Source organism: Ascochyta rabiei, chromosome 3 (assembly GCF_004011695.2).
Source record: "Ascochyta rabiei chromosome 3, complete sequence".
In the NCBI taxonomy this organism is placed as follows: Eukaryota; Fungi; Ascomycota; class Dothideomycetes; order Pleosporales; family Didymellaceae; genus Ascochyta; species Ascochyta rabiei.
In genome coordinates this window covers 1,172,912-1,184,976 of record NC_082407.1, presented here as the reverse complement: position 1 = coordinate 1,184,976, position 12,065 = coordinate 1,172,912, and the positions used below count along the sequence as shown (strand labels likewise).

The window sequence follows — 12,065 nt, the reverse complement described above, 5'->3', positions numbered from 1 at the left end:
TTTGTCAATGCCTACCCAACACTGATAAATTATACGCAACGAGCAGTTGCAGGTGCTGATTATGTACGTAGCCAACTACATATAGGAGCTACAGTAATACTTTATATTACAAGAGACGATGGCAAATTAGGTCAACGCACCGTTCAGATGTATTTAGCTTCGCAATCAAGAAGAAACGCCTTGCGTCACTTTCAATATTTTTTTGTTACAGACCGTTTCAATACTATCTAGAGTTTTGTGATAAATTACCGAGCCTAGAGCCTAAAGCTAGCTTGGTAGTAATTACTATCAATAAGGGTTTTACTGGTGTTTTGCCGAAGTACGATCCTTTGGGGTTCCCATTCTCCGCTCTTGGTTCAGACGTCAAAGTTGAGAGGGGCAGTGGGATCTAGATGTGGCTGACAGCCTTTTTTTGCCGGCTTCAGTCACGTAACTGTACCTGTCGTGCCTGTGTTTGTTCGCAGTACCTTTGCAAGAAGGAAACAATCAATGTAGAATCAATTAACCTACCCTCATTATGGCATCGCCCACAAAGGTCAATATTCTCAACTACGACTCGATTGTAGTCGACTATAGGCTCTAGCAGGTGTACATTGCTCACAACCTTGTCACTAATCTGCCGTGGTCAACGTACGTCCTCATCACCAACACCAACATCGGCTCCCTCTACATCCTAACATTTGAAAGGAACTTTGCCTACGCGGCCTTAGGCCTTTCCTCTCTACCGCTCCTCCTCACGTACCAGATACCGCCTAGCAAAAACTCCAAATTGCGAAACACAAAGGGCGTAGTCAAAGACTAGCTACTGTTGTAAGAATGCACGCGCGACACTATTTTAATAGCCCTAGATAGTAGTGTTATTAGGGATATAATTAGCTTTGTAGCAGCAATATACATGCACAGCATTAAGTTTGTACAAGTGTCTACTACGCTGCTGTCTATAGTCAATTCGTCTATTAGTAGTAAGACAGCTATTAACACACCCATAGGCAAGAATCTAGTCAGCACCTTTTAGCAACCTAAGCAGATATACATTAACCTGCAGTTTCCTAAGTTGCGACCTAAACGCAAGATCATTAACAGCATAGCTAAGGTAGTTAAAACAGCTGCTCTCTAGAATAACGACTTTACTACTCTTAAGAGCACCGTTGGCATCATTCCTGCCGACCATCCTATTGATTCTACAATTCGAGAAACTCTCTGTGCGCTGTTTGAGCAGGCCAAGAGCGAGAAAGTAGAGGCTGAGGCGCCGATTGGAAGTCTGCCCCCTGGAGGAAAGAGGATCCTGTTAGAAATGGCCTACAAGCCGCCTGTCACAGCGTTGATTGAGTTGGCGAGGGACGCAGATTGGGAGACTGTCAACGGTTTGGAGGTGCTAGTTGGTTAGGGAGTTTGGCAATTTGAGTATTGGACTGGGGTCAAACCGTTGTGCCGAATTGCTAGGGTAAGTGTTTTTATTTGACGTTATGCTGTGGATGCTTGTTGTCCTAAAACCCTCTAGGATGCTGTCATGGGTATATGAATGCGTGGAGGACTCTGTGGTCGGGATCAACAGAGATGCCAACGACCAAGTCAATCAATCAATTTGCTTGATTCCGGACCATATTGTGGTCCGTGACACTGTGCACACACCACATGTAGATCCGTGATCAAGCAAATTGATTGATTGACTTGGTCGTTGGCATCTCTGTGGATCAAAGGATCGTAAATCTAACATCATGTTTCCCTGTTAGAATATTAAGCTATTGGTCTTGAGTACCCTACCAAAGTAGCAGGAAGCGTACTTCTATATTCGCTGCTAGAAGCACATTACAGCCTAGCACGCTAGCGCCAATTCTCAAGACAAGTTTCTTTAGCTTTCAACTGCGTATACCGCACTTCCTACGATTGGACAGACGTTCAGGGCACAGGCCAACAACACCGCGTCGAGCGGCACCACCAATGGAGTCGCGAGTGCGACGGGATCAGCTAGTCCCAGTCAGACAGCAAAGGGTGGCGCTGCTGGATGGGGTGTCCCAAAGGAGTTGAAGAGTATGAGGCTAGGACATGTCGGCATATTGGCAGGTATGTTTATTTGGATGTGAGGTGTCGGAGTGATGTGGGCGTTTCATGGAAGTGGTGTATGGTTCGGGCTTTCTTGGTACACATACACCACCTGAGTAAGGTGTTTTACTGCATTTTTTTTTCAGCGACTGCATGAGTACATACCCAATACGGGGTAACGAGTGCCTTGCGGGGAGACTGCTCATATGGAGCGCTTTTGATGGCATGTAATGACTGGAGTGGTGAGCTGGTTCATGAAGTAGGATTGATATAGATTGGTACTGAACATTCTGAGGCCAGGGCAACATATATGCTGATTTCTAACAGAAGTGTTGAATTTCAGGAAGATTGGGAAGGTCCTACATCAATTCTTCACTATTCCTCCATCATCTAGTTCGTAAAGGCATCATGGGATGTGCGCGATACTACGTTTGATACATAGCTCCACAATCCTCAGTCTATTCAAAGCTTTCGACCAGTCACCCACTTAATCTTAGGCGTATAACCGATTTCCTTCATTTCTTTTACTAAATCATCCAGAAATGCAAGGTATTCCTCTGGAGTCTTGGCTACTTCCGCGATGGCTTTGTCTGGTTTTCATTAGCTTTCTTCTTCAATCCTTCTTGTCACAAGGACAGAACTTACCAGGCATCTTTCTTGCTAAATGACGGAAAGACTGAGGCAGGAGCTCTGCGGTCCATACCCTGTCTTCAATTCGCTTCGATGTTGACCCATATCCAAGATCAAAACTCTCCACACTAACGTCTGTAAATCCCAATGATTTGAGCATATCTGGGAATCGTTTCCAGATATGAATATCCATACCAGAGGAAACGCAGGACCACTCTTGAACTTGGGCAAGTTTCTTCTGCTGTGGCATGTTATCAGCATAGGATGGTAGCACCCACTCAGCCTCGACGAGCTGCAATGTGCCACCAGGCTTAACCAGGTCCGCAAGATTGGTCACGACAGCCGACCACTCGTCCTTAGCAACCCCCCACACAAGCAACCGTTGATGCACGAGATCAAAACTATTCTTCCAACCCCAGCTTTCGGGGACCGAAGTGCGCACATCATGCTTCCGAAGATCAAGCCGCTGGTCTGAACGGAATAGCGTGCTGCCAATATCCATCCCATATAGGCTCAAATTTTTCTGATGAACTTTCGCAAGGTCCGCTAACCAGTTCCCTATATCACGTGTAAAATAAGCACATGCATCGTATGGAGCTATCGTGTCACAACTCACCATCTGCACAGCCCGAATCTAAAACCCTAGCCCCATCGCGGAGGCTGACGGAGGTGAGTTTGTCATTTGTGGCTGCTTTGATAAACTCGTGTTGGCGTTGGAGCCGTTCGATCTCTTCCTTGTGATGAGGCAATAGGTATACGCCTTCAGTCCCGTTGAACTCATCTACTCTTTTGCCAGTCAGAGGGGTAGGTACAGCCTGCGGTTGAATTGGGTCTTCCATGCTGTGGAATTTGCTGCTTCGTGGCTTGTTGTTGATTCAGGACTGGACCTGATGGTGAATACACACACTTTATACTTGGTAAAGTGGACATACCTTGAACATTGCATGGTCGATACCTGACGGACGCCGTTGATCTTCCATCAAGTTGCATGTTCCGTTGTAGTGTACATGCAATACGGTCGGAGCCTGCGTAAAAACCGCAACTGCTTTGAAATCGATTCCGGAGGTGGCAGTCACGTGGTCTATCCTTTCCATTCGACAAGAACCCTAGAAACCGCGTGAAATGTCCGTCCTTGTTCAGCCCTGATACTCGGAGCTCGCCGTCCTGGAATGTACGCTTTACCGAATATGTGAGTATAGGGGGCAAAAATTGAGTGATTCGGAGTTCAATGGTCGTCACGTTATACATGACCGGAGTCAGGTGTCGCCATGACCTCCGACTTCCGGTCGCTCTTGTAAAAGCAAGCTGCGCAGTCATTGGGCTAAAACCGTATTTGTTGTTCGATGCTTTTTCTCAAAGATTGTAAAGGTCAAGCACTTATTGGGGCTATCGTTGGCCTAATAGCGTTTTCGCAGGTGAGTTCCCCTTTCAGCGTGGCAGGGGATAATGCACAAGTATTAATATATTTCCAAAGGTTCGGGGACCCCAGCTATCAACTTCCACGATTTTCTCCCGCAGTCTCTCCACCTTCAAAATGTCCCCGGCTATTGTCGAGAAGCAGTTTGAGATCTCTGATCTTAGCAACCTCAAAGTCGGGCGTGTTAAAGAGTTCAAACCCAAAGGGAGCAATGGACCTACGTTGCTCAAAGGCAAGCCCTGGGGTCTTCCTGCTGGAGCCTATACCCCCCGCCAGATTGTCGAAGCCAATGCTCCTCTCCTCGAGACGGTTATCCATCATCTAGGACCAAGTCCTTTCGGCGAACCTCCGGCCCGAGAGCAGCTCATCGACAATCTTGCTTCCAACCTAGCACTCAACACCCGGGAGGCAAGCATCACAATTCCCGCCAATGATCCATCACGCATCGAGATGGCCCAACAGGCCGTGAAGATTGGCAAGAAACTCATCGAATACGTAAGGGACGTCACTGATGTACCGTATGACCCCAACTATGTGGTCCGGAGCCCATGTGAAGGTCACCTGCTCAAGCCGCATGTCTCTTACCTCATGTTCGGACCGCGAAGTCTGCGTCACCTCATGCAAATCTACAACGAATATCTTCATCAGATGGTGTTACTTCGAGATGCTCTCCTTCCTTTCGACAATTTCGAGGATGTCATTATACCCATCACCGCGGAGCCTAATCGCAAGCGCGGCATGCGACACACTGAGGAAATACGATCCGTCTTTCTTTCTGAAATGATGACCAAGCAGGTCACCCAGCGCTCGACCATCAAGGCTGCTCAATTCCTGCTGGCACCAAATCTTTCTAGCGCCAATTCCATCGCCTTCCAGTACAAGTATGGTACAGTTGTGCCTTCATTTATTGCGGGTGGAAGGTCCGGGAGATTACTGAGATATGTTCCAGCCATTTTGGATGACGACAGCAAAGAGGTTACTTTCCACAACAGTTTGGTCGATTACTACGCGGCTCCTAGGACTAACGTCCTCACCACGGGTGACCAGTCTGCTTCAAACAACACCGAAGTTCTAGAGGCTACATTGTTACCTGTTGGCAATAAAGATGAGAAGTGCCTTGATATCGTACTCAAATATCTCGATGGAGCGCAAACAAAGGTTGATCTTGGGCAAAGTGCACGAGGCTACCGTTATGCCTACTTCGTCAAGGGTAAAGGATCCACTCTTGCGGAAGATACAACGGAAGAAGTAAAGGTCTATTCTGCGCGATCCTTGCTTGTAGAGTCTGGAACTGGTCTTGTGATGCCGACAAAGGGCATTCATCTAGTCCAGGCGCCTACAAACATCGAGTTACATGCCCTGCTAGGAAAGCTGTACCCTGACAACGTGGTGATCAAAGAAAAAGGAGTGCCTCTGAGCGTTGCACTGAAGGCAGGTAAGGAGGGGTTCCCTGATGTCGGACGATTTGTCATTGAGGTGGGAAAGTAAATCAGTGATAGAGGGTTGCGATCATTAGCGGTTCGTCTCGATAATGCAGACTAAATACTACTGTCCAACCCTATCTCTCTTATTCTCACAAGTTGTGCATAGTAGTACTCGACGTTGACAGCAATTTGTCCACCTCATAGTTTTCCTGCACATTCTGTAGATTAATTGACTTATTTTTTGCCCCGAGGAGAACTACGTAAGATTGATATACTTATTGTGCGTCAGCACCCCCCATCATATCGGTGCCTTGCTAAATACCTTGAGCCCTCCGATACCTGGATAAACACCGGTTGGCAACAGAATTCTTGAAATGTGTAGAGAAACGACAGTGCAAACCCTGCCCCAACGACTGAAAAATCAGATTTTCGTCTCTAAGACTACTATTTAACATGCTGTAGTTATATGATCGACCCCTTCTGTACAAGTTGTAGTGTTGGTGAGGAATCAATGCTACCGGTCTCATCTGGTTGGTATTTTCTCAAAAATTTGGAGTGCTCATGGTACCTTGCAAGGGATGATAACGTCTGAAGGATGTCCTTATAAACCAATCGCCTTCCTAGCGTTAGATTCTATACGGGCCTAGAATAGTTCTACTATTCAATGTCATGCAATGGAAGATAAACCAAGCAGAGGCCAGTGCGACAGTGCGGGCCTCCTAATTTCTAATCATTCGAGACGAGTCGCTCCGTCGATGACGTGGACGACCATTCACCTCCGACACATGACCGGAAATCCGTCTAGACAGCAAATTCCCGACAAACAGCGGCGATGGTAGGCAATTGGTCTACGTAAGCAACTAGAATCATCCTATTTAATTCCATCTTATCAAAGCACCAGGACTAGATCATGGCGCCATGAGGTTTACAATATCCCTCACCACAACCTTTACGTTGGCGGCAGCCGCTGCTGTCAGTACTCAATTTCCGCTCTACAAAAGCCCCTCCTCTTCAGTCCATATTGCCCAAGAGTGCCTCTTACCAGGCGTTGTGTGCCTCCAGAAACATGCGGCTAAACTACCGTATCCGTTCTTTCGCGAACCGGTGAATGGAACATTCTTCAACACGTTCGGTGACACCGAGGTTCCGGAAGATGATTCGTGGGACCTGGTTGCAAAAGCCGACTTTGTTCTCTTTGATGAGGAGCGCGGGCGACAGGTCCTAGGCGAATATCCCAGCATCGACTTCATGTTCGAGGTCAGCCCGTATCTACACGAGTCACCGGTCTTCGTGCCTGGCCTTAACAAGATCTTCTTTTCGGAGCTTTCGCCCACCATCGATCAGTTTGTCATTGATCTGAACTCTACATATCCTACATTGTCAACCTTCGTTGCGGACCCCCCCATCTACGTTCCAAATGGCGCGTTCTACCATGAGGGCAAAGTATACTATTCAGTTGCGGGCAGCAATGCGACTGTTGCCGGTGGACCTGAGCAAAGACCTGGAATCGTTCTGATGGATCCTTGGACGTACAAGACGACGACAGTTCTGGACAACTACTTCGGATTTGCGTTCACTGACTGCGACGATGTAATCGTGGATCCCATAACGGGCTTCGTTTGGTTCACCGTTCCGTATTATTCGTGGTGGCTCGAAGTCGCCGACATCGCTCCCCAGCTCAAATCAGCTACATACCGGTTCGATCCAGCAAGCGGCTCTACAGTCGTGGTCAACGACGAAATGCGTTCGCCCAATGGAATTGCGCTCAGTCCGGATCGCCGTCACTTGTATATCAGTGACACTGCGGCTGCCGGCCTGTCTGCTCCGATTTCGCTCGATGTGCCCAGCCCAGGTATCCCAGGCATCTTATTCAACAATACAGGAAAGCGAACCATATACAAATTTGATTTGGTTGATGAAGGGAGGACAATCATTAATAAGAGGCCAATTCACTACGACGTAATCGGCACTGTGCCGGACGGTCTCAAGGTAGCGAGGAATGGCTACGTGGTCACTGCATCGGGAAATGGCTTGAGCGTCATGGATCAGTTCGGCGATATGATTTTGCGAGTGCAAACTAACTTCACAGCAAACAATTTTATTTGGACAGATGCGAATGACTATCGAGAAGTGTGGATTGTAGGTCAGGGTGGTGTGGCTAGAGTAAAGTGGGATCTTCAGGGCCAGCGAGCACAATAGTATCTGCCCTTTCAGACGTCGACATCTGACGTTTTGTACAATAAAAATGATCGACTTGACTTGCCTTTTCCAGTGTGTTTGGGGAAACAAAATCTTGTCTTGATTTGCTTCTTCTCAAAGATTGTTGTAGCTATCTCTCTCTAGCCTTAGCCTAAATCTATGAACATTACCTCTATGCTATGAACTCTATTAGGGTCGTAAGATCTGAGTTTGTCTTATCACTGTCCTATTCCTTTAATTATAGCGCGAAAACACAAGAAAGAGAGCATGAGAGCACGTGAGAACGTGAGGGATGTAGAAAAAAAAAAGATATCAAAGTCGTGATTATATGCTAATGCTTTGTCGCTAGCATCTGGATAATTGCTTGAATTGTGCCTCGCACGCCCCTTTTCAGACCTTTACGTACTCCTATATTCTCTTTCATAGATTATTGTCTTCCAAGTGCTCTATCTCTAGACTCGCTAGAACAAAAGCGCTGGTTCCAATAAGACTGTTCTTGCTAACTTCTCGATTGACGTAATACTACAATAGTTAGCATCTATAATTCCTTAGTTTATTCTTCGAACTTACATCGAAATTAGGATTCGTTACATGCAAGCTTGAAAGCACGCTGGTTCCCTCAAAATCTAGTGTTCCGTTCTCACCAGCCATGACGAAATTCTCTAATAGGTCGTTGTAAGTTGAGTGTAACAAATCCTTCACATCCTCCATGAGGACTTTTTTTGGACGTTGTAAAATGTAGACCCATGCGCTCTTCTTTTCCGACCTCACATATCCGTACCTTAATCCCTTCCCAAGAGCATAGACGAGCATTGCAGTAGCGCTAGCTTCGACGAAGTTCCCTTCTTTGCCGGGTTGATCGAAAACCTGCCAGACACCGTACCTTCCGGTCGTCTTAGCTGAACGCTTTATGGCTTCAATCTCTGCTGATGCCAGGTTCTCATAGATTTCTCTCATTCGACTGTAAGCCTTCGTTTGCCTTAGCCCGGGATCTGTCTCGGCCATAGCAAGCGCATCAACAAGACCGATTGTGTACCACGCCAAGCTACGGCCCCAAACGATCGGACTGGCGCCTGTCTTGGGGTTCGCCCAAGGTGCCTGCCTAGAGCCGTCGTAGCCATGAACTATCAGACCGGTATCCTTTTGGAGCGTGCGCTTGTACATTATCTCAAGCTGTTGGAGAGCAGAATCAATGTTCAAGTGCGGATCTCCATAAATAAGGCCGTAGAGGACGGCGAATGGGGCAAAGCCATACATGCCATCGCTATAGGATAGGTTTCCGTATTGCTTGTATGGGGGCGGAGGGTCCACAAAATACCAATAGCCACCTATTGTAAAAGCTTAGTGGGGTGCTCGACCGGCTTAAACTTGAACGTACCATCTGAGTTGCGGAGTTGAAGATCAATGGATTTGCGAAGCGCTATCAGCACTGCGCGGCCCTCTTGATCTTGTTCGTTTGCTCGGCTTCGCCTTTTGTATGTCAGTTTAATGTACTTTGCATTTCATCGCCGATCTTACGAACATCAAAGAGCGCCCAGCGCAGAGTCGGTCCAGCGGTGCTAAGGAGTCTAGAATCGGATCGAGGAACTCGGCAGAATTGTATTTGACGCTCTTGCGGTGGTACTCTAGCCACTTTTTGTTCTGCTGTTCATCGGATGACCATTCTACGGCAGCACGGAGAGCCTCTTGGAAAATCCCCTTTTGAATACCGCTCAATAGCCCATCAGCTGCTCGAATGCCCTCGCCCCGAGAAATAATGCTTTCTAGCATCCATTTCGAATACGGGAGTTGTTCATTCTTGATTGTCTCTGCACTCGTCCCAGTACATAGGCAAGTAAGTACCAAAGTAGAGAAAATGATGAATCGCTGCATACTTCCAACGTTTGACAGAACGATAAAAATGATTATCTTGGACGCAAACGGCCAGATTTCAACTTCTATCTTAGCCATGACAAACACCCATACTACGGAAATGAGTCCCCAGAAAGCATTGCTGTCCCTCCGAGCATTTGGTCTGCTTTCGGAGATTAGTGGCTGGGTGGGTGCTGCCACCGGAGTTTGGTGGTCGTCACGTGACTGACATCTAAATGAATGTTACTCATGCCTCTTTCTTCTGCGGCATAGCCAAACATGTAAAACCAGCGCTTCTGACGCTTCCTGAACGCTGCTTTCTTCTCCAATCCTTCCTAGACTTTCTACGAAGCTCGGAACTCTGCCAATACTGTCTACTTCACGCCCAACAACATCAATTGATCGGTCAAATATCCCACAGGACACGCTCTTGCAGAATCGCAGCTATGTCCGAAGACGCGTCAAAAGAGGCGTTGCCTACGTTCTCAAAGCCTGGATCAGAGGAATCTCCAAGTATGTTAGTCACTCAAAATATTGTGAACTGCTCTTTAACATAACCCAGCGAGAGACCTTGAGACCAAAAATCCACAAGACCAAGAGGAAGAACATGTCTACATCGCCGAAGCCCTCTCCACTCCGCGCCAGATCCTCTTTATTGCGACGTTGTGCAGTTCCATGTTTACCAACCAACTTGGTCTAGGGAATACTACAGGAATTGTAGGTGTAATTGGCGAGTCATTCGGTCTCGAAACGGCCGGGCAACAGGCCTGGCTGCTTGCTGGCTACAGTCTGTCCATCGGTACCTTCATCCTCATCGGTGGACGATTGGGTGATGAGTACGGTCATAAGCGAATGTTTGTGTTCGGTATGGCTTGGCTCTCGCTTTGGTCTCTTGTCGGTGGTCTCGCGGTCTACTCTTCCTACGTCCTCTTTATCTTTGCAAGGGTCTTTCAGGGAATGGGTCCGGCAATGACGCTACCAAACAGTCTGGCTATCCTGGGTAATTCGTATTCACCTGGACCGAGAAAAAACATGGCCTTCGCTTGGTTTGGCGGAACAGCTCCATTTGGCGCCATCAGTGGTTTTGCTTTTGGTGGTCTCTTTTCTCTCGCTTGGTGGCCTTGGACCTTCTGGAGTGAAGCGATTGCCGTGGCCGGTGTCGCTGCGTTCGGCGCCTGGGTCATTCCCAATCAACCCTTGAGCGGAGCCGTACAGCATCAGTCGCAGCGAGAGAAACTCCAGCGCTTGGATATACCCGGGTGTGTAACCGGTGTTGCCTCCCTCGTGCTTATCAACTTCGCTTGGAATCAAGCATCAGGCATCGGCTGGGAGGAACCCTACGTCTATGTTTGCCTGATCATTGGTGTGATATTCGGCGTTGTCTTCTTTGCGATCGAAGCCTTCAGGGCCACAAATCCTCTCATTCCTTTTGCTGCATTCAATGTGGATATCGCCTTCATATTCGGATGCACGGCTGCTGGATGGGCGACCTTCGGCATTTGGGTAAGTCCTTCTTCTAAGCTTACAGGAGCTCTGCGCTAACATCGACAGGTTTTCTACTTCGCTCAGCTTGTTCTTAATATTCGCGGCATCTCGCCCCTTCTATTAGCAGCTTGGTATAGCCCTGTTATCCCATCCGGTCTTCTCTCTGCGCTCGCGGTCGGAAAGACGTTAGGGAAGATACCCGCTTCTTGGATCATGGTCATCGGCCAATTGGCTTATGTGGTCGGATCCATTCTCGCCGCCACTATGCCAATCGATTCGAATTACTGGACCTACTTCTTCTTCAGCGTCCTTATCATTTGCGTCGGCATGGACTCTTCGTTTCCAGCTGCGACTGTCCTTTTCTCGGACGCTGTGCCCATAAAGTACCAGGGCATCGGTGCCAGTGTCGTCATGACCATTGTGAACTACAGCATATCCCTCGGTCTCGGTTTTGCGGGTACAGCAGAGAAGTATACTAACAACGGAGCCCACACAAAGGCAGATAATCTACTAGGGTATCGAAGTGCTTTGTGGGTGTCAGTCGGCGTCGCAGGAATCGGACTAGTGTTGAGTCTAATGTTTGTGGCAAAGGAGCACTTCGTTGGTAGGTCATCAGTTACCAAAGCGTAAATGGATGGATCCGTGTAGGTGCTACTGGGGTGGGAGAGGTGGCCATGCACTTGACAGTTGAATTGCGTAAAGTCTACAGGATTAGGCCTGAAGAGAGCTGCAAGAGAAAGCAAAGCATCATGTAGTCAACTTTTTTTCTTCCTACTAAACTAAAAGTAATAATTCAATGCTATTTCATGGTTTCCTTAGAAAAGGCTTCATATTACTGGTATATCGCGCGGCAATGCGGTCACACCGTCATTATCAATGTTGAGTCGGACCCAGTTCGCCAGTGCTTGAGAACACAACAAAGCTAGTTTCTTCGGAGCGCAGGATGAGAGCCGATGCCTTGGAGAATTTTCAGAGCAGCAAGGTATTTTCGAGAAGACTAGCGGCTATTGGCACGT

At 47.7% G+C, this 12,065-nt stretch overlaps 5 protein-coding genes across 5 annotated transcripts; 3 read left to right on the top strand and 2 right to left on the bottom strand.

Annotated features, from left to right (window-relative positions):
- Positions 1 to 2,505: 2,505 nt before the first annotated feature.
- EKO05_0002019 (uncharacterized protein) lies at positions 2,506 to 3,512 on the bottom strand (the record flags this gene model as incomplete). Its single annotated transcript, XM_038942308.1, has 3 exons — positions 2,506 to 2,633; positions 2,689 to 3,231; positions 3,290 to 3,512. The coding sequence occupies 3 exons, from the start codon at positions 3,510 to 3,512 to the stop codon at positions 2,506 to 2,508; spliced, it is 894 nt and encodes a 297-aa protein (XP_038795480.1).
- A 695-nt stretch (positions 3,513 to 4,207) lies between these two features.
- Positions 4,208 to 5,578, top strand: EKO05_0002018 (uncharacterized protein; the record flags this gene model as incomplete). Its single annotated transcript, XM_038946840.1, has 1 exon — positions 4,208 to 5,578. One exon carries the CDS (start codon positions 4,208 to 4,210, stop codon positions 5,576 to 5,578), a length of 1,371 nt encoding a protein of 456 aa, XP_038795479.1.
- An 854-nt stretch (positions 5,579 to 6,432) lies between these two features.
- EKO05_0002017 (Gluconolactonase) lies at positions 6,433 to 7,713 on the top strand (the record flags this gene model as incomplete). Its single annotated transcript, XM_038946839.1, has 1 exon — positions 6,433 to 7,713. The coding sequence occupies one exon, from the start codon at positions 6,433 to 6,435 to the stop codon at positions 7,711 to 7,713; it is 1,281 nt and encodes a 426-aa protein (XP_038795478.1).
- A 420-nt stretch (positions 7,714 to 8,133) lies between these two features.
- On the bottom strand, positions 8,134 to 9,483 carry EKO05_0002016 (Unsaturated rhamnogalacturonyl hydrolase; the record flags this gene model as incomplete). The annotated part of the gene is made up of 4 exons (XM_038942375.1): positions 8,134 to 8,235; positions 8,284 to 9,041; positions 9,092 to 9,183; positions 9,236 to 9,483. The coding sequence occupies 4 exons, from the start codon at positions 9,481 to 9,483 to the stop codon at positions 8,134 to 8,136; spliced, it is 1,200 nt and encodes a 399-aa protein (XP_038795477.1).
- A 527-nt stretch (positions 9,484 to 10,010) lies between these two features.
- Positions 10,011 to 11,679, top strand: EKO05_0002015 (uncharacterized protein; the record flags this gene model as incomplete). The annotated part of the gene is made up of 3 exons (XM_038942232.1): positions 10,011 to 10,077; positions 10,127 to 11,067; positions 11,116 to 11,679. The coding sequence occupies 3 exons, from the start codon at positions 10,011 to 10,013 to the stop codon at positions 11,677 to 11,679; spliced, it is 1,572 nt and encodes a 523-aa protein (XP_038795476.1).
- Between the last annotated feature and the right edge of the window lie 386 nt (positions 11,680 to 12,065).